This window comes from Plasmodium inui (assembly GCF_000524495.1).
Source record: "Plasmodium inui San Antonio 1 unplaced genomic scaffold supercont1.11, whole genome shotgun sequence".
NCBI lineage: Eukaryota > Apicomplexa > Aconoidasida > Haemosporida > Plasmodiidae > Plasmodium > Plasmodium inui.
Window position 1 is genome coordinate 405,034 of NW_008481845.1, and position 19,964 is coordinate 424,997.

A 19,964-nucleotide genomic window follows, 5' to 3' on the forward strand; every position below is an offset into this window, starting at 1 on the left:
CTATACGTGCTTTCCACCCTGCCAGGTGTTCCGAAACGGTAACGTGCAGGGTAACGTGCAGAGGGGGAGCATGGTTAAGATGAAAAGGGGGCTGCGTGGGTGAAGGGTGCAACGAAATGACCAGCCGCGCGGCGGTACTCGCTAACCCCTTTCCCACGACGTGGCCCCTTTCTCTAAATCTGAATGCAGACACAACACGTGTGTTTTTTGTGCCTCTCTTTTGCTTCGCGGGTTCATGAAATGATTCGAAAACAAGACAAGTTGAGCAGCGTACCCATTTTTGTCGCGTGATGAAAAGTTCGACGCAGAAGGTTTAGTTTAGTCGACCTCTTCCATCTTGGAGTCAGTCGCGTCGACGCTCTCTTCCAAGGGTGGCAACTCAATGTCGTTGTTTTCTTCCTCATCGATGGACAGACCCAATTTAATCATTCGGTGGATTCTCTTGGAAAACGTCGTGGGTTCCTCGAGGGCAAATCCAGAAGTCAACAGAGAAGTGTCGAATAGAAGCCATATTAAATCTTTTACTGTCTTGTCTGACTTGTCCGCGTCTGCCTTTTGCTTCAATGCAGTGATGATTGGATGGCGTGCATTGATCTCCATAATCTTCTTCGACAACATATAGCTAGTCATGGAGTTATCTCTTAACGCTTGCGCCTTCATAATTCTTTCCATATTTGCTGACCAGCCAAATTCAGAGGTAACCAAGACACATGGTGAATCGGTGATTCTTTGTCCAACCACTACTTTCTCTACCTTCTCATGGAGCACATCTTTTATGACTTTACATAGACCTTCATATTCAGCCTTCATCGTTTCGAAGGTTTTTTTAGCTTCCTCAGAATCGTCAATGTCGAGACCTTCCTTGGTACAGCACTTTAATTTCTTTCCCTCGAAATCTTTTAGCTGCTGTACTGCATACTCATCAATCGGGTCAACCATATAAATCACTTCGAACCCTTTCTTGGTCAGAGCTTCCAAAAATGGAGAGTTCGACACCGCGTTTATGGATTCACCCGTGATGTAGTAAATATGCTTTTGATTCTCCTTCATTCTGTCCACGTATTCCTTGAGTCCTATCATTTCATCGCCGGATTTGGAGGTTTGAAATCGGAGCAACTCGGTGATCTGTAGAAAGAGAGGCGAAAAAGAGAGAAGTGGGGACATGTATGAAGGGCAACCTTACCAAATGAGTGGGTGATGGTGCAAACAAAGCAACGAAGCAGTGGGAGCGAATTTGTCGCACTGCGGAGGTAAATTCTGTTACGCTTCCATGACTCAATGTGTTTAATTGTCGTGGCCACGCGGCCGTCTTATTTACCCGTGTATGTGTGTCTTGTGGGTGGGTGCGTGAGAGGGTTAGGCTAAGTAGCAAAGAAGGGGCAAAACACACTAAACGAAGATCGTCTTGTAAGTCTGCCCCCAATTTGCTGCTCATCCAAGAGGCCCCCTCACCCACAAATCCACAAACACACACAACAGGGGCAAACAATAAACACATGCTAAGGTGATAAGCGAGCCAGGAAAAAGAAGACAATTCACTCGATGACTAATCAGCGGAGTATAACACCCCGCGTGATTACGAGTGTAATTGCTCCCGAGTTGTTTTCCCAAACGTCTGGACATGCACGTGTTTTCCCCTCTGGGTTTCACGTGCATGTAATTAAATTTGGGTCGGTCCGTGGGAAGGGGTACAGAAGAGGGGCAAATGGACAGGGGCGTGCTGATCTGGCAAGCAGCCGCGTCGTTTCCGCTGAGCAGCTTTCGCAGTACCACTTCCTTTGCACCTCTTCCACTGCACCGCCTCCGCTACACCACTTCTCCTGTGCCTCTTCCTCTGCACAGAGATGAAAAACCTACCTTTGCACGGTTCGCATTATCCTCGTGGATTCCCAGCTTCAAGTTCTTACTGAACTGCTCGTAGAACTTCTTGTAGTTGTCCTTGTTCTCGGCGAGCTCAGAAAACATGTCGAGGCACTTCTTGATGAGATTTTTCTTGATAACCTTTAGAATTTTATTCTGCTGTAGGGACTCTCTTGAGATGTTGAGTGGCAAGTCCTCCGAATCGACAACACCCTTGACGAAGTTAAGCCACTCAGGGATGATTTCCTCACAGTCGTCCATGATAAAAACACGTCGGACATACAATTTGATGTTGTTTCGTTTCTTTCTATTTTCGAACATATCAAACGGGGCTCTCTTAGGAATAAATAAAAGTGCCTTAAATTCTAGCTGTCCTTCAACAGAGAAATGTTTCACAGCTAAGTGGTCTTCCCAATCGTTCGTCAAAGATTTGTAGAAGCTAGCATATTCTTCATTTGTGACTTCTTCCGGTTTTCTCATCCAGAGAGGCTTCTGTTTGTTTAATTCTTCCCATTCGTGTTCAACGGTGTGTATTTTTTTCTTTTTCTTTTCCTTCTTCTTTTTTTTCTCAGCTTTTTCTAGCTCTTCCGTTACGTCTTCCACTTTGGGATGGTCATCTCCTTTTTCTTTGTCTTCATCTTCCTCATTATGTTCTTTCTTTTCCTTATCAGCATCTTCTCCTTCTTGCGTTTGTTTTTCTCCATCCTCAAGTTGGTCCTTTCCTTCTTTCTTCTTCTCTCCATCAGCATCTTCATCATCCACTTCATCCTCCGATGCGGTGATTTCCTTCTCGTTCTGTCTTTCGCAATATAATTTAATTGGGAAGGAAATAAATTCAGAGTGCTTCTTCACTAGGTCTTTAATTCTTTTCTCTTCGAGGTATTCCAATTGGTCATCTTTCAGGTGCAGAATAATTTTGGTACCTCTTCCCATTTTCTCATTCGTTTCATCCTTGGTGACAGTAAAGGAGCCACCAGCGGCAGACTCCCAGACGTACTGCTCATCGTCATTATTTTTGGACACAACAACAACGTGATCTGCAACGAGGTAGGCCGAGTAGAAACCGACACCGAATTGTCCAATCATAGAAATGTCCCCACTGGCTTGAATCGCCTCCATAAAGGCCTTCGTTCCTGACCTAGCAATCGTTCCCAAATTGTTAATCAAGTCATTCTTGGTCATACCAATACCTGAATCTTCAATCGTCAGAGTGTTGTTGGTCTTGTCGGGGATGATTCGAATGAAGAATTCCGGCTCAGCGGACAACTTCTGTGTGTCTGTGATCGCTTCATATCTGATTTTGTCCAGAGCGTCACTTGCATTGCTAATAAGTTCTCTCAGGAAAATTTCTTTGTTGCTGTAAAACGTGTTAATGATTAAACTCATTAACTGCCTGATATCGGCATTGAATGCGAAGGTTTCCTTTGACATTTTGGACTAGCAGGGTGGATAAAGTGGAGTGGCGAGGTGAAGAGAGGTTCCTTGTCTGCGAGGTGGGGTCAGAAAGAAGCAAACATGAGTGAGTCGTGGGGGGACAAAGAGAACAGTGGGTATAGTATGTATCGGCATAATCATACGTTTGCGCTTCCTGCTCGCCCCTCTTTCGTTCCACTATTTTGGTGAACGCGCCCTAAAAAAGGAGAGTTTTTCCACTCCGCGGTCGTTATCATCGAATAATTTTTTTCCCTCTTTGGTGCAATCCTTTTCTTAGCATATGGTGGGGGGGCTTAAACATTTTGCTCGACCGACCACATGCACGGCCTCTTTCAGTCGTTACGAACGGGATGTAGAATCGCTCTCTCTAGCGCGATATTCAGATGCAGGCGGTTCTACTGCTCCTTCGCCGTGCAACTGGGGCGAAGCAACTGGGACAATGCGATAGAGCCCTTTTAATTGTTAAAATGGAAAAGCCCTCTCCTCTCTTTGGTCACGCTGCATCATATCTCACTTTTCTTTGGCGTACCTGTTGGGTTTCTTTCCTTATGAGGAAAAGGCTCGCGAACGGATGGAAAATTCGTTCAAAGGTAGGGGGGGTTGCTCAATTTGGCACAATGCAGCGCGGTACGCGATTCTGGTGTTTACGCTTACTTGCGTTTTTCTCACTTTGGCGTAACTTTTTTATTTTTCTTTTTTCCTTAATTTGTTTAATTGGAAAAATTGCGAAAAAGTGTTTTTTTTTTCACGGCGTAGGTGAAGTAGGTATTTTTTTTTAATTCGTTTTGACCTCTTTAATGTGATTATATATATTTTTATTTTAATTTATTTTATTTTTTATTATTTTTTTTTAAATTTTTTAAATAGCCCACGACACAAAATTATTGTGTTCTTACCACTAATCTCATGAGAATATGCCAACCGAAAAAAAAAAAAAAAAAAACAAGCGTCAATGGGTTCCAATGGCCCCTTCACACGGGGCCTTTTTTTTTCTTTCCAAGGGGAGTGGTTATATATTTTAATCTCTCCTTGGGCTGCTGTTTGCCCAGCTCATAGGGTCCGTATTTCTCAGGCATACTTTGTTATACTTCTACACGAAGCGATGGCTGCAATAGATGCGATTGATTCGTCGTGGTGGTCAGGGCGGGGCGATGCTGGGGCTGCATCATTTTGCACATGCACCTACCCCCTAGCCGTATCCACCTATCAGGCATATTACCTGTATGCCCCGCCGGGGACCATTTCCAGATGCCACCCATACAAATGAGTATATAGGTGCATATTTATATATGCATATTTGTATAGAATATTTTATTATATATTTTTCTATATTTTTACATATATTTTTTTATATATATTTTTATATATTTTTTTCTATGTATTTTTCTATGCGCGTCGTATCCTTGTAAAAATTGCACACCGTGTTTTGCCAGCGGCTGAGCGACCAGGCAGTTCCCCTCCTGCAGTTGTACCAACGTCTGGGGGGAGAGATCTTCAATCAACAGCTCGCTCAGGCTATTCTTCTTCGGAGGAGTAAGCATCAAAGAAAGGATTTTTTTCCTCCATTTTTGCTGTACCTTTAAGCCCCTTTCTTTTTTTTTTTTGTAGCGGCTTAAAATGCGAATGAGGCAAATTTATTCGGCCCCCTCCTCCATCAGCTTTTCGACCCTCTCCCCCCTTTACTCCCCTCGAGTGGAAGCAAACCCGCTTTTTTTCTTTTTTTTCTCTTTATACTTCCCCTTTTTGCATTTCATCACCACCAGTGTGGCATACGTACCCTCTACCACATTGGGGGAGAGGATACCCCCGGGGAGCATTTATCCGTTTAGGCGCGTAGCCCCGTCAACTGCGGCCGAGGGCCTGTCCCCTACTGTGATAGCGTTACAGCCCCATTTCTCCAATACACAATGTAAGAGAAAAACGTGCATATATAGGGCCATATGCATCAGTAGGGGCTAAAAAAGAAAAAAAAAAAACACGCATCCTCACCCAGAAGAAATTACCAGTATAGAAAAAATACAGCACGTTTTTTCCGCATATAAGTTTTAACTTACGTAATGATGTATTAATTTGGGCGAGGGACAAAGTCCATGTTGGCATTCACATTTTTTGCTTGCATATATGGGTATCTTTTTTTTTTTTTTTCCAAGTGGGAACAAGTGTCCCCAGTGTATGGTTGCACCTTCCACGTGTGCTGCTGTCCCAAATGGAAATAAAAATCCCCAGCGGGGGAAAGAGGCCCCTACTTCCCAAATTTTGAATTCGTCACAAGGTCTCCCATATGCAACAAATGTTTCGGAAAGAAAAAAAAAAACGTATTGCAAATGAACGCAGGGCCTTTTCCCCTGACCGACAGAACACTCGTCAAAATGGCAAACGTGTAGTACCCACACATGGGTTCATTGGAAAGGAAAAAAACAATTTAAAAACTTCGCTTGTGTTTTTTTATGGATGCCTTTGTTTAGCAGCACATGAGACAAAATACCTCCTTGTGTGTTGTCCATCCCCTAACTTGGCAACACGAAAATGTTAGCAGAAGCTTCGTACACTTCCAATTCTCCTTTTTCATTCCCTTCTTGGCGCGTTTATTTTACTACCTCGTACTTCTGCTCAGCAGACGTAGGTACGAAGGACGCCTCGTTTATTTGTTTGCTTAAAATGAAAGGAGCGTATGGCGGTGACTTTTCCGTGTCAAGTCCATCAACAGGGAAAGCAACTCCTGTTTATGGGGAGCAAAAGCATAAGTTACCACGTATGCAAACACAAAGACATAACTACGGAGTGAGAGCATTGTTTGTATGTTAACCAATGAATTAAGTGCCCCCAAGTGTATTCCACCAAAGTACACTAAAAAAAAAAAATGGGTCTAAAAAAATCGTGAAATGCACCAGAAAGGAAACACTTCCCAAGTGGCGCAAATGGATGAGAGAACCATCAGGGGGTGGGGGGCGAAAAGGCTGAATTTATTTTAAAAAAACGCGTTTCCTTCCTGAGGAGTCATCCTCATGGAGGTGGGAATCCAGATGGAAGGGTCAACTGTCCCGCTTACTTCTCCCTCTGCGTGCTGAACACGGGGATTCTATCCAACCATGGGTCTCTTGCGCCCCCTCTGTTTGACTGAAGCAGGAAGGAAGAGAAAAAATAGCAAAATGGGGAAAGATGGAACAAAGGGTGCCACAGGTAATGCGGCTTAACATATGGTCGTATCTAATATCGTGTAAAGTGATGCATCCAACTATGGTCTTACCTATTTCTAACTTCTTCTTTATTTCGTCAAAGTTGTTTGATTTGGTTTGGTACCCCGATAGGATGTCCTCTTCCTGTATGATACGTTCGGGAAGTCAGGCGGTTCATAATAATCATGATGATGATTCTGTGATTAGGTTACACATTTAGGCGTGAAGCTTAAGGCCGAGCCAATTGTTCACTCATATATGCTACACCAAAATGGCTAATCTTACCAGAAGCGCAAACTCGCTGTGGAAACTTTTGATGGCCTTAAGAAGGACGAACAGGTCTACCGCTTTGTCCTACAGAGAGTGCGGCAGTGGGGATGAGAAATGTCGCGTCAATCGCGATCCAACGCGAATGTACACGCAAAGGTGCTTAGAAAAGTTACGCCCAGCTGTATGGAGGTACACGCCGAAATCGGTGCCATCCCCCCTTGGCCTCACCTCAACCGAGGTAGACAAGAACGACAGACCGAAGTCAATAATGCAGAGCCGTATCGAGTTAACGTCGTCCAACTGGTAAGGCAACCCGGTGGTGGAATCCAAAACGTTGCATCCATCACCAATGTAGGAGTTTCTCAAAATCATGTTAGAAGTCGTGAAGTCACCATGGATTACATTCCCATTGTGTATTTTGGCTAGTACTCTGCCTATGCATCTAGGAATATTGGGTTCGTATTGTTTTACATTTTTAAGAATCTGATTAATGGTGCACCCTTTGACAAATTCTAAATACAGACTTTTCTCATTCACATCAACAAAGTAGAGAATTGGTACATCTATGTTTATGCTGGCTAGCTTTTTTGTGAATTTGATTTCGTTAGAAACTCTTAATTTTCGGATCTTCGCATCGATTTTTTTGTGTCGATAATATTTTCGGAAAATCTCCTTCTTCACTGCCTCCTTTCCGATGAAAACGCATTTGTAAATTTTCTGGAATGACCCCAATGGGGTAGAGCAAAAAAAAAAAAAAAAAAAAAGAGCATGAGCATAAACATAAGATATGATGCATGTTATCATGGGGGGGAGGCTGCTCACCATGTAGACACGCAAAAAAATGGAATACCATGTTCAGGTGTTCATCGGCTTATATGCTGCGCCACGTGGCTTAAATAAGTAAAACTCGGAATAGTGAGCACACGGGAAAAAAGGGGGTGGTTTTCCTTTTTTTCCTGCTCTTTTCCATTTTTTTTCTGTCCTGGCTTTACCGCATCGGATCCAGATGATATGAGGGAGAACTCCATGCTTATTTCTTCTTCGTGGTGTGAGTACCCTTTTTCTTACCTTGCCATCGAATGGTCAATTCGCTCGCGTGTCAATTATGGAACGTATATTTGATTATCTCGATTCTTCTTAACTTTGAGGGAAAGTTTTGGCTGACCTCAGCACACAGAGCAGCCTCGTCGGCTTGCTTCGAAAGTCGCCTTGACAAAAGAAAAAGGGGGTCGGTCTCCAAAGGCGTCCTTTGAGAGGCGGCGAAATCGGGCTACTTCCTATTTTTGTATTTTTTTTTTTTTTGTGTTACATGTGAAAAGCTCACTTCGGTTAGATGGGTCTCCAGATTGAGTAGAAATTTGTTTCACCCCCTGCTCCGCTTAATTTTGCGCCACTCCGTTGTTGGATGCCTTGGCAAATGCACAATGTTCTCCCAATTGGGTTATTTGAAGGCGGCGGATTAGCAACAGATCTTCCATTGGGCACACCATTTGTTTTTTTCTCTTCTTTCTTTTGTGCTAACTCATCCCAAGTTGAGTGAGAAAAAAAAAATGCCCCATAAAAAAAAGGAACTCTTCCCTGCCACCTCTTCCCATTGAGGAGCAATTGCATAATTTGGTCCCTTTTTTTTTTTTTTTACCATAGTCCCCGGATAGCCTCTTCCATGTACTTTTAATTGCACCGAGAATTTTATCGGAACCTCCAACCTAGTGAGACAGATCACCTCCTGTACACCCCATGAACATCTCAATCAAGGAGAGCCTAGAACACGTTTGCAGAGTGTTCAATTTCTTTGGCATAGATTACATAACGGCGGATTTGCTGAGAAGAGGAAAGTGCGAGAAAAACGGGAAGAGGAGAAAGAAGGTAATCATTTGCTACAACTTCCTCATTAATGACTTGTCCCTACTGTACTGTTTTGACTTTAATAGGAGGTTCAAACCGACCTACAGCGCCTACGTAGAGAAAGAGATTTCCAGGGTGGAACGGGAAATATTCTCGAGGGGGAAGAATGCTTCGGGGTGTACTACACCGGGCAGACCCCCCTCAGGTGCAAAGGGTTCACGTGGTAGTGGCCACGTGGGGAACACTCCCTGGGGAGAAAAATGCACCGACCGTAGTGATGCGGAGGAGGCGGATCACCCAGACGATGCGGACGAAACGGATGATGAAGACGGAAACGAAGGAGACAACTTTGTGGAAGAACTAGGAATGGATAATGCTCCTTATGTGGACGATCTGAATATCGTGTCGCCCATGGCTGTGCTTCTTCTGGAGTATTTTGAGTACCCTAGGCTGTTTCACCTTCTCAAGTGCCATTTTCAAATGTGTAAGGAACTGCTCCTATGCATAGGGTTCCTAATTGATTGTACCCAATTATTTGTGCACTATGATAAGAGGCAGCCATTTTATGAGTTCTTTTTTCGGGACCTTAGAGGTGCTGGCAACACAGGGGGGGGTCGAAGTACCTCTACCCGACAGAGAACAAACCGGATGCAGGAAAAAACGCTAGACAAGACAAACGACGAAGAAGAGGAAGGAGAAGATTACTTTCACGTAATAAATGAAGCCATGCTGCTGCTTTCGAACCGACCCTACGATTTGGAAATCTTTCAGTATAGACTCCTGTACCAGTTTTTGTATGAGCAGAGAGGTAGAACCCATGGAGGAGGTGACAGACAGATGAAGGGGTCTGAACATACCGAAAGTGAGTATTTAAAAAGGAGGAACACCATGTTAACCGAAAAATGCACCTCCAAATGGACTGCAAAGCGGGGGAGTGATCCCTTCAGTGAGAGGAAAAGCATAACTGCGAATGTGCGAGACGGTTGTGTCGAACCCGAGGGGTGTAATTCACCCAACGGGGATGCAACTCCCACGGAAGAGGAGCTCACTTTAGAGGAATATGTATCGTACGACTACGCAACATACCAAGAAAATTTCATCAATCGATATGGGCGCAGTTCCGGAGGGTTGGAAGACCTAACGGGGGGGGATTCAACAGGAAGTGCTTCCAACCGAAGCAGCCGAAGTGACGATTTGCGCGTGGTCGCCGATGACGATGTCAAGATGTATGTCCCTGAGCTGACACGAAACGTTAACAAACATTGCAGTCAGTTGATACAATTGCAGAGGAAAATAACTCAGAGAATAAATCATATGCAGCACTTGGACAGAAACCGACTTCTCTTGTTTCACAAGTTCAACGCGCTGGTGAGTGCCTACATGGAGCCACACAATGTCGTCGTTAACATTGCTGAATTGGAGGACCTAAGTAATTCTATTCAAGGAAAGAAGTACCCCGATAGGACCAGAGCATTGGGGAGTAAAAACAAAAAAATGGATCTCATGCATAATGCTATGTTCACTGTGCAAGTCGATTTTGAAAGGGACAGAGAGAAAGTGAAGAATAAATTATGCGGACATGAAACGGGACTCAACAAAGCGAGTGTGTTTCCGAGCAAAGGACATAACTCTGCAGGAGGTGGGGCGTCCCCCAATCGTGCTGGACAGTCCGTTAACCACAGCAACAACGTAGAGGAAGAACCACTTGACGATGTGAATTACGAAAATGTTCTCAGCGCTAGAATATCTATTAATGAGTTTTTCCTACTGAATGATCCGGCACTGTACAATAGAGTCTGTCACGTATATAAGAATGGGATGAACCTTTTCCATGTCGAACAACTACGGGCTGTGTTTTGGTTGTGGCTTCAGTCAATCTTTCCGGACGGTGCTGCGGGGGAGGAAGAGACGGAGAGCGACGATGCGTCTGCCAGTGGAGGGTTAGAGGGGTCCTCTGCCCCCGTCGACTTTTTTGACCTGAATAACCACAAGTTCTTTTACGACAACCTCGTGGCGTCTGCCGAGCCGGAGAAACTCTCCATTCACGTGCTAAGCGTACGCCGAGGAGTGGCCAGATACCGGAGAGGGGAAACAAGCTAATGGCGAGGGGGCAACAGGCTAGCGGCGAAGGAGCAACCGCTAACGACGAGTTAATTGCCCCTTCCGCAGTGATCACTTCCAATGCACACACACATATGTACAAACTCCGCGCATTTTTTTTTTCTTTTTTTCCACCCTGACAGGACCTGAACAATTTCGAACAGAACTTTAAACTACTGAAGGCGTACCTCCTAGACAAGGGGTGCACCATCGGGTACAACAAAGTGACGACCAAGGTGGAGGGGAAGACATCGGACCATACAACAAAACTCAGCAGTATGACCAAATACGTGAATGACCTGCATGAGGAATTCGTTGCCTACTGCAACTATAAAAAGAAGGCAAAGGATGTAAGCGACGAAATGTTTGTTGATTTTCTCCAGACAAAGAAAAAAAGTATGACCATCAGTTCCAGCGTTGAGAAGGAGGATTATACCAACCTGGCCAGCATCGTCAACAGACACCTCATCGGCATAGATAAGATTCTAAGGTATAACCCCATTTTAAATTTCACCAACGTGGTGGAAGGAATTAAGAGTCAGAGTTTCATTCGGACGGAAGTGGATGTCTCCCGGGTGGACTCCCAAGACTGGCACAACATGTACACCTTCCACAGAAGAAAACGCGGGGGTGTCATTCCCCCCGGAGAGGTGACCAACACTAGGACGGACCACCTCCCCCCCAACCATGTAATCAACTTCACGACAAACTCAAAGTATGAAATAAATACAAAACCTATGACGTACGCATCTACCATTTTTAACTACTCCGATGAGTTCATATCGAATAACGATATTTATTCCTTCTCCGAAAATGTGAGCCACTCGGGCAAGGAGTTTGTCGCGTTTGTGAAGGGGAAGAAGGAGAAGTGCAGGCACAACTTCCATCACGTCTTGCGCAAGGTGGAGCGCTACATGAGTTGCGTCGCGTACAACCTGTAGCCCTGTGGGGTGGTGCCGAGCAAAAGGGGCAGCAGAGCGGGTCGGCCACAAAGCGGGTCAGAGACAAAGCGGGCCAGCGACGAAGCGGATGGGTTGGGGAATATTTGGGAAAATTTTGAGAATAACCTGAGAATAATTATGCAGATCATTTTCCCATCATTTGGCCAGCATCTTTTCCAGTGGATATTTTTCCACCTGCGGGATGACCCTGTCGTTTAAGCGATTTCCCGCTGTTTATTTTCCGCACCAATTTTGCCTTTTTTTTTCGCCCCTTTATTTTCCTTTCATTTTTTCCCTCCCATTTTGGGAGCTGCAGAGGGAGGCGCCGCTGCAAGGCGAAGAGACGAAAAGAAAAAAAAAATCCGAAACGAGCTGTTGCTGCCGTTATACAGCAAATATGGTAACGTGTATTTTTACCCCGGTTTTTTTTCGTTTTCATTTTACCCATTTCTGTGACGCGAAAAAGAGAACCTACCAAAATAGGCGAACAGACTGTGGGTTATTTTGTTCCCCTTTTGCTTATTTTTTCAACTGAACAATTTTGTTCCTTGTTTAAAAAGATTTGCTCTCCCCTTTGATTCAGTCTGGGAAAATACAGCACTGCAGAAAGTTGGACTCGGGGGAGTATACAATAAAAGGGGCATTACAAAAAAAAAGAGGCATATTTATGCATACGTATATATATGTATGCGCGATAAAACGACGGAGAAGTTGAGCAACAGTGGGAGAAGGTACTGCTTAGTGAGAGACGGGTGGCACGCGGCGTTCCATGATACGCATATTTGGAGTTCCCTTTCCGCGGGGACAGCGTGAGGAAGTGAACCGAAGTTACATAGCAAAAGAGGGATTGGGAGGCAACCAGCCAAGAGCACCCCATTTTCACGGAAAAACAAAACGTATAAATATACATATATATATACGTACGTAGGCGCGTGCGACCCCCCGCGCCAGCCGAAGCAACGCCCCGGAAAAGACGAAGAACCAAAATGATCATCCCCGTGCGCTGCTTCACCTGTGGGAAGCTTATCGGAAACCTCTGGAGCCTGTACGAAAAGAAATTAGAAGAAGGAGTGTCCAAGTGTGACGCCCTAGACGAACTAAATTTAACGAGATACTGCTGCAGGAGGATGATCCTGACCCACGCGGACATGATGGACAAGCTTCTCTGCTATAATATTTATGAGAGGAAGTTGTAGGGGAGGGGGTAGGGGCTACAAATAGGGGGCCCCATTATTATAGCCGCTTCAGGATAACACTGAAAATGAAGACGAATTTTTCTTTACCCGATTTGTTTACAAAAGAAGTGATTATATTTTTGGGAAAGAGTATTATATCATTTTTTTTTAGTTCAGTTGTGTGCAAAGAAGGGAAAAAGAAAAAGAGAAAAAGAAAAAAAAAAATAGGAGTGGAAGAAGGAGAAGGAGAAGGGGAAGGAATTATTCGTACCCACTTAGCATGTAAGAAGTCAAACTGCATTAATCGGAATAATCCACCTCGATGTCGATTTTTTGCAAATTGGCCTTCTTAGTCACGTCGATTATAGACAAGGGATCCAGCATGGACATATTATTATACCTTAAGAAGATTTGCTGATAGGGCTTCCCCAACAGTTTCGACAGCTTTAGTTTCAAATGGCCAACTTCTATGCCTGCGTTCTCCAACATTGTGAGGGTCTCTCCGTTGGGCAAGTGGAAAGATATCTCGAGGTCTTCCTTTGTAGGGGCGTCGGCGCTGGACTGGATTGGCCTCTTCGCTTCGCCTTTTTTTTCCGTCAAGGGGAGGCTCCTCATGCCCGTGGGGCGTTCCTCCATGGCTCGCGCTGGGCTCGTTAAGAGTTTGCCTTTTCGTGCCTACCTTTGTGAGCGCGTGCTTTTTTTTTCCCCCCCTCCTCTTTATTTGAATTGGCTGCGTTTGACTGAAGCGACTCCTACGACTTGGTGCCAGGTTCTCACCGTGTGTGACAACTTCTCGATCGTGTCTCAAACTCGTGGCCAAATATACAGCTGCAAAAGGTTGTCTCACCAAAGGGGGATGTCTCAACCTTTTTTTTGGGGCACAGGAGGGGGGGAGTCCAGCTCTCTCTTTTTTTTTTTTTTTTTCCCTTTCTTATATGCGCCAAAAAATTAAATCTGTCCTCGTTGCATGGTAAGAAGAGTGCATAGAGACATTACAAACATCGCTCTTCCCCTGTGTGATAAACTCACCTCTGGGAAAGAAAAAAAGTGTGAATATATTATATTGCCAAAGTGGAGTGCCTACAATGACCATTGGTTTTTTTAAAATGCGTGAGACGAGGAAAGGTGTTTGCACCCCGACTGTTACTCCTGAAATGGAATGAGTGAAAGTGCCATTTTAGGAGGTTGTTTTTTTTCTTTTTTTTTTTTTACCTCCTTTTAACGTACATGCAGGAATATAAAAAAAAAGAACTACCACGTGCATAGTTGTCTTCCACTACACACGTCCCTCGTGGAATGGTTTTCTTTCCACCTCAGGTGTACTCCTGAGGGGTGTGTATGTTGGGGTTCCATTCAGGTACACACATTTTTAGCAGGACGCTGGTTGGTCTTGCAAACGAACTCGGCAATTTTTACGAAAAAAATAGGGCGAAGTTGCCTTGAGTTGTCACGCTGGGAGGTGCCTCCCTTTTTGACATTCCCCATTAATCAAAATGGGGAAGTGGCATGATAGAGAAGTGCCGTGATGGGGAAGTGACGAAGTGAAAAACGAAATAACGTCAATCCCGCTCCGACGTATGACTGCCCCCTTGCGGGACGCAGACAGACGAGCACAGCCGGGGGGGGTACGTTGTAGTGACACAGAAACACGTAAAAAAAAAAAAAAATAGAAAAAAAAATAAAATAAAAAAATGGACGTTTTGATGGCTCACTCGACCAAATGATCACGCGAAAAATATGAAAACGTTTTAACTGAAGATGTACAAACAAAAGCACAAGTGGATTAATTTCCCCATAGGGTGATATCGAGATGGCCATTTGTCCGATTTAAGTTATCCACAGCACACTGGCTCATCATATATCGTCTGTCATGCGCTGGAAACGATGGGAAAGCCATCTTATCTTGTTGGTCCTGCGCTAAAATGTGGGATAGAACACAGAAACCAACTCAACACAGACTAAACATACAGGTGAAGAAACGTTCACCGCGAGAGGGGCGAGCGGGACGACAGGGGGGGAGACCAAAAGGAAAAGAAAAAAAAAAAAATGGCGCAAGGTGCGTACACCCCCTACATGCATAGGCGAGCATCCTCATCCAGCTAGGGAACTCCTCCAGAGGTATTTCTACTGCTCCATCTTAATTTTTATCTTCGAGTTGTTGTCAATTCCATACGTGTAGAGACTCGAGTTGCTGTCCACAATTTCAACACACATAGGGTTGTTCTAAAAAAAGAATGAAGAAGAAAAAAAAAAAGGTTCAAAATGGGATGGTATACAACGCGCAGTGTAGATGAAATGAAGTAGTGCATAATGGCCGAATGGGAGCTTCGCAAACGGATGACGTGCCCATCTTGGGTTGAAGCAAATCTCCAGATGTGTACATGCGAGACTCCACAAGGAGTGCGTCACCGGTGCACTTATCTCGAGTGCGTGTCCTGTGCGCCTCTTCTGTGCTTATCTCGAGTGACCCACCTCGTCCGTGTAAAATAATTGCATCTTGGGGAGGGGGACAGAATAGAGTCGCGAACACAGGTACTTCAAATCTTTTATGTTCATGTGCTTGTTGACCTTTTTCTTTACGATATCATATTTTTTGGAATTTAGAAATTCGGGGATGATGGTGATATTGATGAGGTTACTCTGCATGCCTTTGGAGGTTTCGACGCTCGGTTGATCTGCAAGGGGGGGGATCGGTGTAGAAGCGGTGTAGAAATGGTGCAGAAGAGGTGTAAAATTGGTGCAGAAGTGGTGTAAAAGCAGTGCAGATGAGGTGTAAAATCGGTGCAGAAATAGCACAAACGCGGTGCATACCAAGCGGGAACTCACCCTTCAGGGCCTCGTAGTGCAGGCACTCCAGACGGTCGCTGTGGCGGCAGCCGAGCACGGGCTCGTTAAACACCCTGACCACGTCGTCCTTCTGGTAAAGAGATATGAAGAAGCGCTCCGAGTTTATCCGATCGCTCTTGTTTATGGAGCTCCAATTGAGTGTTTTCAACATGGGGAGGATGGCCACGAATATGAACCGGAGGTCCTTCTTCACCTTCAAGTTGTTTTTTCCCTTCTGGTAATTTAGCGTCTCCAGGTGGTAAAAAACGTAGAACAAATCTCGCATGGTTTTGTAGTTGTTAATTTTGTTTTCATCCAGCAGGAGTTCTTTCAAGTGGCTGAATTTTTTGTTTATCCGTTGGAGTCGGTCCGGGGGGGGGGTCCCTTCGCCTTTTTTCTTGTCCTGCTTGGCTTCCTCGTTCTGCTTACCTTCTTCGTCTTGTTTGCCTTCCTCGTCTTGCTTTCCTTCCTTGTCGTGCTTCCCCTCCTCGTCCTTCTTCCCCTTCTTTCCCGTCCCTGAGCATACCCCCTCCGCAACGGTCACTAAGTCGTCCCTGTCTGCAAATTTGTTCCTCTTTATGAAGACGGCCCGAATGGATTTCACCTGGCAGATGAAGCAGAACAGGTCTTCGTAATCGTGCAGGTAGTTATCGTTGAGTACGATTTTGTGTAGCTTGGTAAAGGTGTGTATGTTTCCCTCGTTCGCCGTCTCGTTCGATTCCATGCTAGGTGCGCCTTGCTGCGCGATGTGGTGATGTGAAAAGCCATTGTGCGTCTCGGAAGGACACTCCTTTTCACGTCTGTCACGTTGAACGTACTGGAGGAGAAGAGGCGAGTTGACGAGGTTCACGTCCCTCATTGGAATGCTCGTGAGGTAGTTCTTTTTCAAGCTAAGTGTCTCCATGTTGGGAAAAACGAACGACAGAATTAGGACATCTTCCCAATCGATCATGGTGTTGTCAATGCATAGTTCTTTAATTTGTTCAAATCGGATTAGGTGGTCCTGCATGCAGTGTCTACATTTGAGTGGATCCCCCCCCGGTGTGACTGTACCTTCCTGATGTTGTCCCTCTTTATATGCATTGCTATGACCACATAGGCAGCCACGCAAGCAGCGACACAGAACCGATTCCAGACTCAACTTTGACATTTTATTATCCGACACGTTCAGGTAAGACAGCTCCTTCGCCAAACTAACAATATCAAAGATGTCCTTCCACTGGCTGATGAGATTCCCACAGAGAGACAAGCTACGAAGATGGTGAAAGACTATCTTGTCACCTCCTCCACAGGTGTATATTAAGTATTTATTTAGGGTTATGTTTGTAAGTTGATAAAAATTTTGGAAATACTTTCTCGCTTCTGTGACTCCACTGAATTGAACCCTCTTGGTCTTCTTCGTTTGATAATCCTCCACGTAGAGATCCGAGTCGGTGGAGAAATATATGTATCGAAAATGTAGGGCTTGAAAAAAGGTTAACCCTACGTGTATTTTTTCCACTGGCAGGAATGAGCACGGCTTAAGGTACTTCTTACAAGTGCGAAGTTGTTCCACAAATTCTCTGTTTCGCTCGATCGGCGTGCTCAATGTGTGATCACCCCCGTTGTAGTACCTCTTCGTTTTTTCCCTTTTGAGTAGGTCTAAGGCGAAGAAGTAAACGTCGTTATTGAAATCTCCAAAGTTCTTTCCCTCCGTTTTGTTGTCCCATTCGATTCCGTAAAATGTCTTGTTTGGATGCGGGTAATTCTTCAGCGTGCCCATGAAGCGCACCGTCCCTATCTTTATATTTATCTGCTCGTTGAAGAGGTACCTGATTAGGTTTTCGTCCGCCACGCAGCCGGACAACGAAGTGTCAGACGAGTTGGACTCGTCATCTTCCCCGTCCCCCTCAATGGCTACCCCCTCCACGTGTGCTACTTTCTTATCGCCGAAAGCGCAGCTGAACACGCGCATCCCGAGGCGTAGCTCCTTCTTGTTATCGAACACGTTTTCCATTTGGTGTGCTGTGCGTATAAGTTGGGAAAAAACAGCAGGCCTAAGTCTCCCCCCCGTTTCTTTTTTTTTTCACCTCTTTTACGTTTGTGCGTGCTTCCCACGTTCGTACTTTGTACTTCCTACTTCCTATACAGGTTTGTATCCCTCCAGGGAGGAGTAACAATCGTGAGAGTGGCTACTGATGGGGTGATAAATTGTAAGCTTCTAAATGGATGGAAAAGAGAAAAAAAGGAAACGTTTCAAACTTCGTGCCCTAAATGGTGGACCTTCTGCGGACACGCACAATTTCGGCGCAATGCTTGCTCCTAACCTCAGGACTAGAAGAGGCGTGTTGGCAAAATCGCCGACACACGGCGCGTACACCTAAGGGTTGCGAATTGCCACGTGGGCGCAATTAATTACGTAACAGATTTCCATGCACTTAAAATTTTGAAGCACTTCAAATTTTCATGCACTTAAAGTGTTTATGCGCTTAAAAATTTGCTCGTGCGTGTGTGGGTATGTTATTTTTTTTTCGCTTCGATAGACTCCTTCGCAAGATGACCCTTTTGCAAAATGGACGCAAAGGCGCTCTCAGGGGGGCACATACTTTTTGTAGGAAAAGAAAAAAAAGAAATTAGAGCCTCGTCCATCACAACGGTTTTATCGCCAAAAATGAGGAAGCAAAAAATGGGGGTGAAGCCGGTGTGTCACGGAAGGGGGGAGATTAAATTGGCCGATCCGTTTTCCGCTGAGCTTGCCGCGTAGCCTGCCTTTTGGTTAGCTGCTCGGCTGGCTGCTTACAGACAAATGCCTTGGTGTGGGTCCCCAAAACGAGTTGCACCTTTCTGTGGACCCTCGGTTTCTTTTCCTTTCCGAGCACGCCGAGCTGTGCCCACAGATCACGACAGGAAAATGCCATTCCATTCTCAGCTGGCGCGAATGAATATTTGCAAATTTTGCAGCACTTCCATCGCGGGGTGGGAAAGGGGCCCCAAAATGGTTCGCACAATTGGCCGCATAAAAAGGGGACAAACAACAATCACGTTCTTTCCAATCAGCCCTACAGGCGATCCCTTTTTAACACGCGTACACGCGGGTGTAAACAAATTTTGTCTTGGAATGGGTGAGAACAAAAAAGAAAAAGAAAAAAAAGAAAAAACGGGGAAGGTAAAGCAATGCGAAGCATGGCGAAATAGAAAAGTCCCTGTGCCATGCGGGACCTTTTATATGCATAGGTGGGGTGGAAAAGGGGAAAACAGCTCCACCGAGGAACGCCCGCAATGTGTGTCCTTTTCCGCGTGGCTCCCGGACAAATCAGACGAATATTACAAAAATGGAGAAGCAAATCGTCAGGGGAGGGAAATGCTGCGCAAAGTTAAGCACATCTATGCGGATCCTCGCAGATATAGGTAGATCTACGAAGATCTACGCAACGTAGGGCAGATACTGCAGCTTAGCGAAGCGGCCGAGGCGACTCCTACACGAGGAGTGCCGCGTTTATGCATCCATCCAGTTCAGGGTTGTTGGTGACCTGCGCGAGCTTGGCCCAAATGATCTTCCCCGACTGCGTAACCAGGCCTAGTTCACTGACGTTCACCTCGATGATGGTGCCCTTGGTAATAACGCCCAAGTTAGTGTACAAATTGGACTGCGGATTGACCTTCACACTTATGATATCAAGAGAAAAGGTCGTCTTTAATTCACTGTGGTATACGTTGGCCTTCTTAAAACGTAAGCTACTCGGTCTAATGTATCTTTCATATTTAGGATTCTTCCTCGTAAAGTCATTTCCAACAAAGGAAATTTTATCGATGAGTCGTTTCCATGTTTTTCTTCTCCTCTTTCCAGATTTGACGACTCTTAACATCTCAGCCTCATTTAGGGCCTGTATTTTAGGGATGGGTAACTCCCATTTTCCTGCCTTGCTCTTCCTCTTCTGTTTAAGTAGATTGGTTAAAACTTTTGTTCCCTTCACTTGTGTTCTGTCAAGGAGGTATGATGGCAATCCATTGTCATCATTTATTTTTGTGTTTATTTTTACGTCCTTCGGCTCATGGGCCTTTATGGTTTTTTTTAGATTGACTTTCTCTGTGTATTTTTTCTTGTTGTATATTTTTGCCTTTATTCCTCTCAGCTTCTTTGCTTTTAGTGCTTCCTTGTGTACTTTCCTCGCCTCCTTCTTTCGCGACTTTTCGAAGTAGTCAAATCGGTAGCCATACCGTTTTCGGTGCAGCTCGATGTAATCGTTCTGCGGCATGGTTTCTAAGGAAGGGGAGGAAAGGGTGGCTGGAGGAGGGGGTCGATTGAGGAGCGGATCGCTGGAGCAGCGTTTTGCGGGAAATTGAGGTTTCACGCGAAG

At 45.1% G+C, this 19,964-nt stretch overlaps 7 protein-coding genes across 7 annotated transcripts; 2 read left to right on the forward strand and 5 right to left on the reverse strand.

Annotated features, from left to right (window-relative positions):
* Positions 1 to 318: 318 nt before the first annotated feature.
* Positions 319 to 3,291, reverse strand: C922_02978 (molecular chaperone HtpG; the record flags this gene model as incomplete). The annotated part of the gene is made up of 2 exons (XM_008818576.1): positions 319 to 1,125; positions 1,858 to 3,291. 2 exons carry the CDS (start codon positions 3,289 to 3,291, stop codon positions 319 to 321), a joined length of 2,241 nt encoding a protein of 746 aa, XP_008816798.1.
* A 3,048-nt stretch (positions 3,292 to 6,339) lies between these two features.
* Positions 6,340 to 7,544, reverse strand: C922_02979 (BUD32 protein kinase; the record flags this gene model as incomplete). Its single annotated transcript, XM_008818577.1, has 4 exons — positions 6,340 to 6,411; positions 6,531 to 6,614; positions 6,756 to 6,824; positions 6,969 to 7,544. 4 exons carry the CDS (start codon positions 7,542 to 7,544, stop codon positions 6,340 to 6,342), a joined length of 801 nt encoding a protein of 266 aa, XP_008816799.1.
* A 933-nt stretch (positions 7,545 to 8,477) lies between these two features.
* On the forward strand, positions 8,478 to 11,626 carry C922_02980 (hypothetical protein; the record flags this gene model as incomplete). Its single annotated transcript, XM_008818578.1, has 2 exons — positions 8,478 to 10,640; positions 10,829 to 11,626. The coding sequence occupies 2 exons, from the start codon at positions 8,478 to 8,480 to the stop codon at positions 11,624 to 11,626; spliced, it is 2,961 nt and encodes a 986-aa protein (XP_008816800.1).
* A 986-nt stretch (positions 11,627 to 12,612) lies between these two features.
* On the forward strand, positions 12,613 to 12,822 carry C922_02981 (DNA-directed RNA polymerase I, II, and III subunit RPABC5; the record flags this gene model as incomplete). The annotated part of the gene is made up of 1 exon (XM_008818579.1): positions 12,613 to 12,822. One exon carries the CDS (start codon positions 12,613 to 12,615, stop codon positions 12,820 to 12,822), a length of 210 nt encoding a protein of 69 aa, XP_008816801.1.
* Positions 12,823 to 13,101: 279 nt separating this feature from the next.
* On the reverse strand, positions 13,102 to 13,437 carry C922_02982 (hypothetical protein; the record flags this gene model as incomplete). The annotated part of the gene is made up of 1 exon (XM_008818580.1): positions 13,102 to 13,437. One exon carries the CDS (start codon positions 13,435 to 13,437, stop codon positions 13,102 to 13,104), a length of 336 nt encoding a protein of 111 aa, XP_008816802.1.
* A 1,488-nt stretch (positions 13,438 to 14,925) lies between these two features.
* Positions 14,926 to 17,623, reverse strand: C922_02983 (hypothetical protein; the record flags this gene model as incomplete). Its single annotated transcript, XM_008818581.1, has 3 exons — positions 14,926 to 15,024; positions 15,274 to 15,476; positions 15,628 to 17,623. 3 exons carry the CDS (start codon positions 17,621 to 17,623, stop codon positions 14,926 to 14,928), a joined length of 2,298 nt encoding a protein of 765 aa, XP_008816803.1.
* Positions 17,624 to 19,082: 1,459 nt separating this feature from the next.
* Positions 19,083 to 19,862, reverse strand: C922_02984 (ribosome biogenesis protein N; the record flags this gene model as incomplete). The annotated part of the gene is made up of 1 exon (XM_008818582.1): positions 19,083 to 19,862. The coding sequence occupies one exon, from the start codon at positions 19,860 to 19,862 to the stop codon at positions 19,083 to 19,085; it is 780 nt and encodes a 259-aa protein (XP_008816804.1).
* Positions 19,863 to 19,964: the final 102 nt, after the last annotated feature.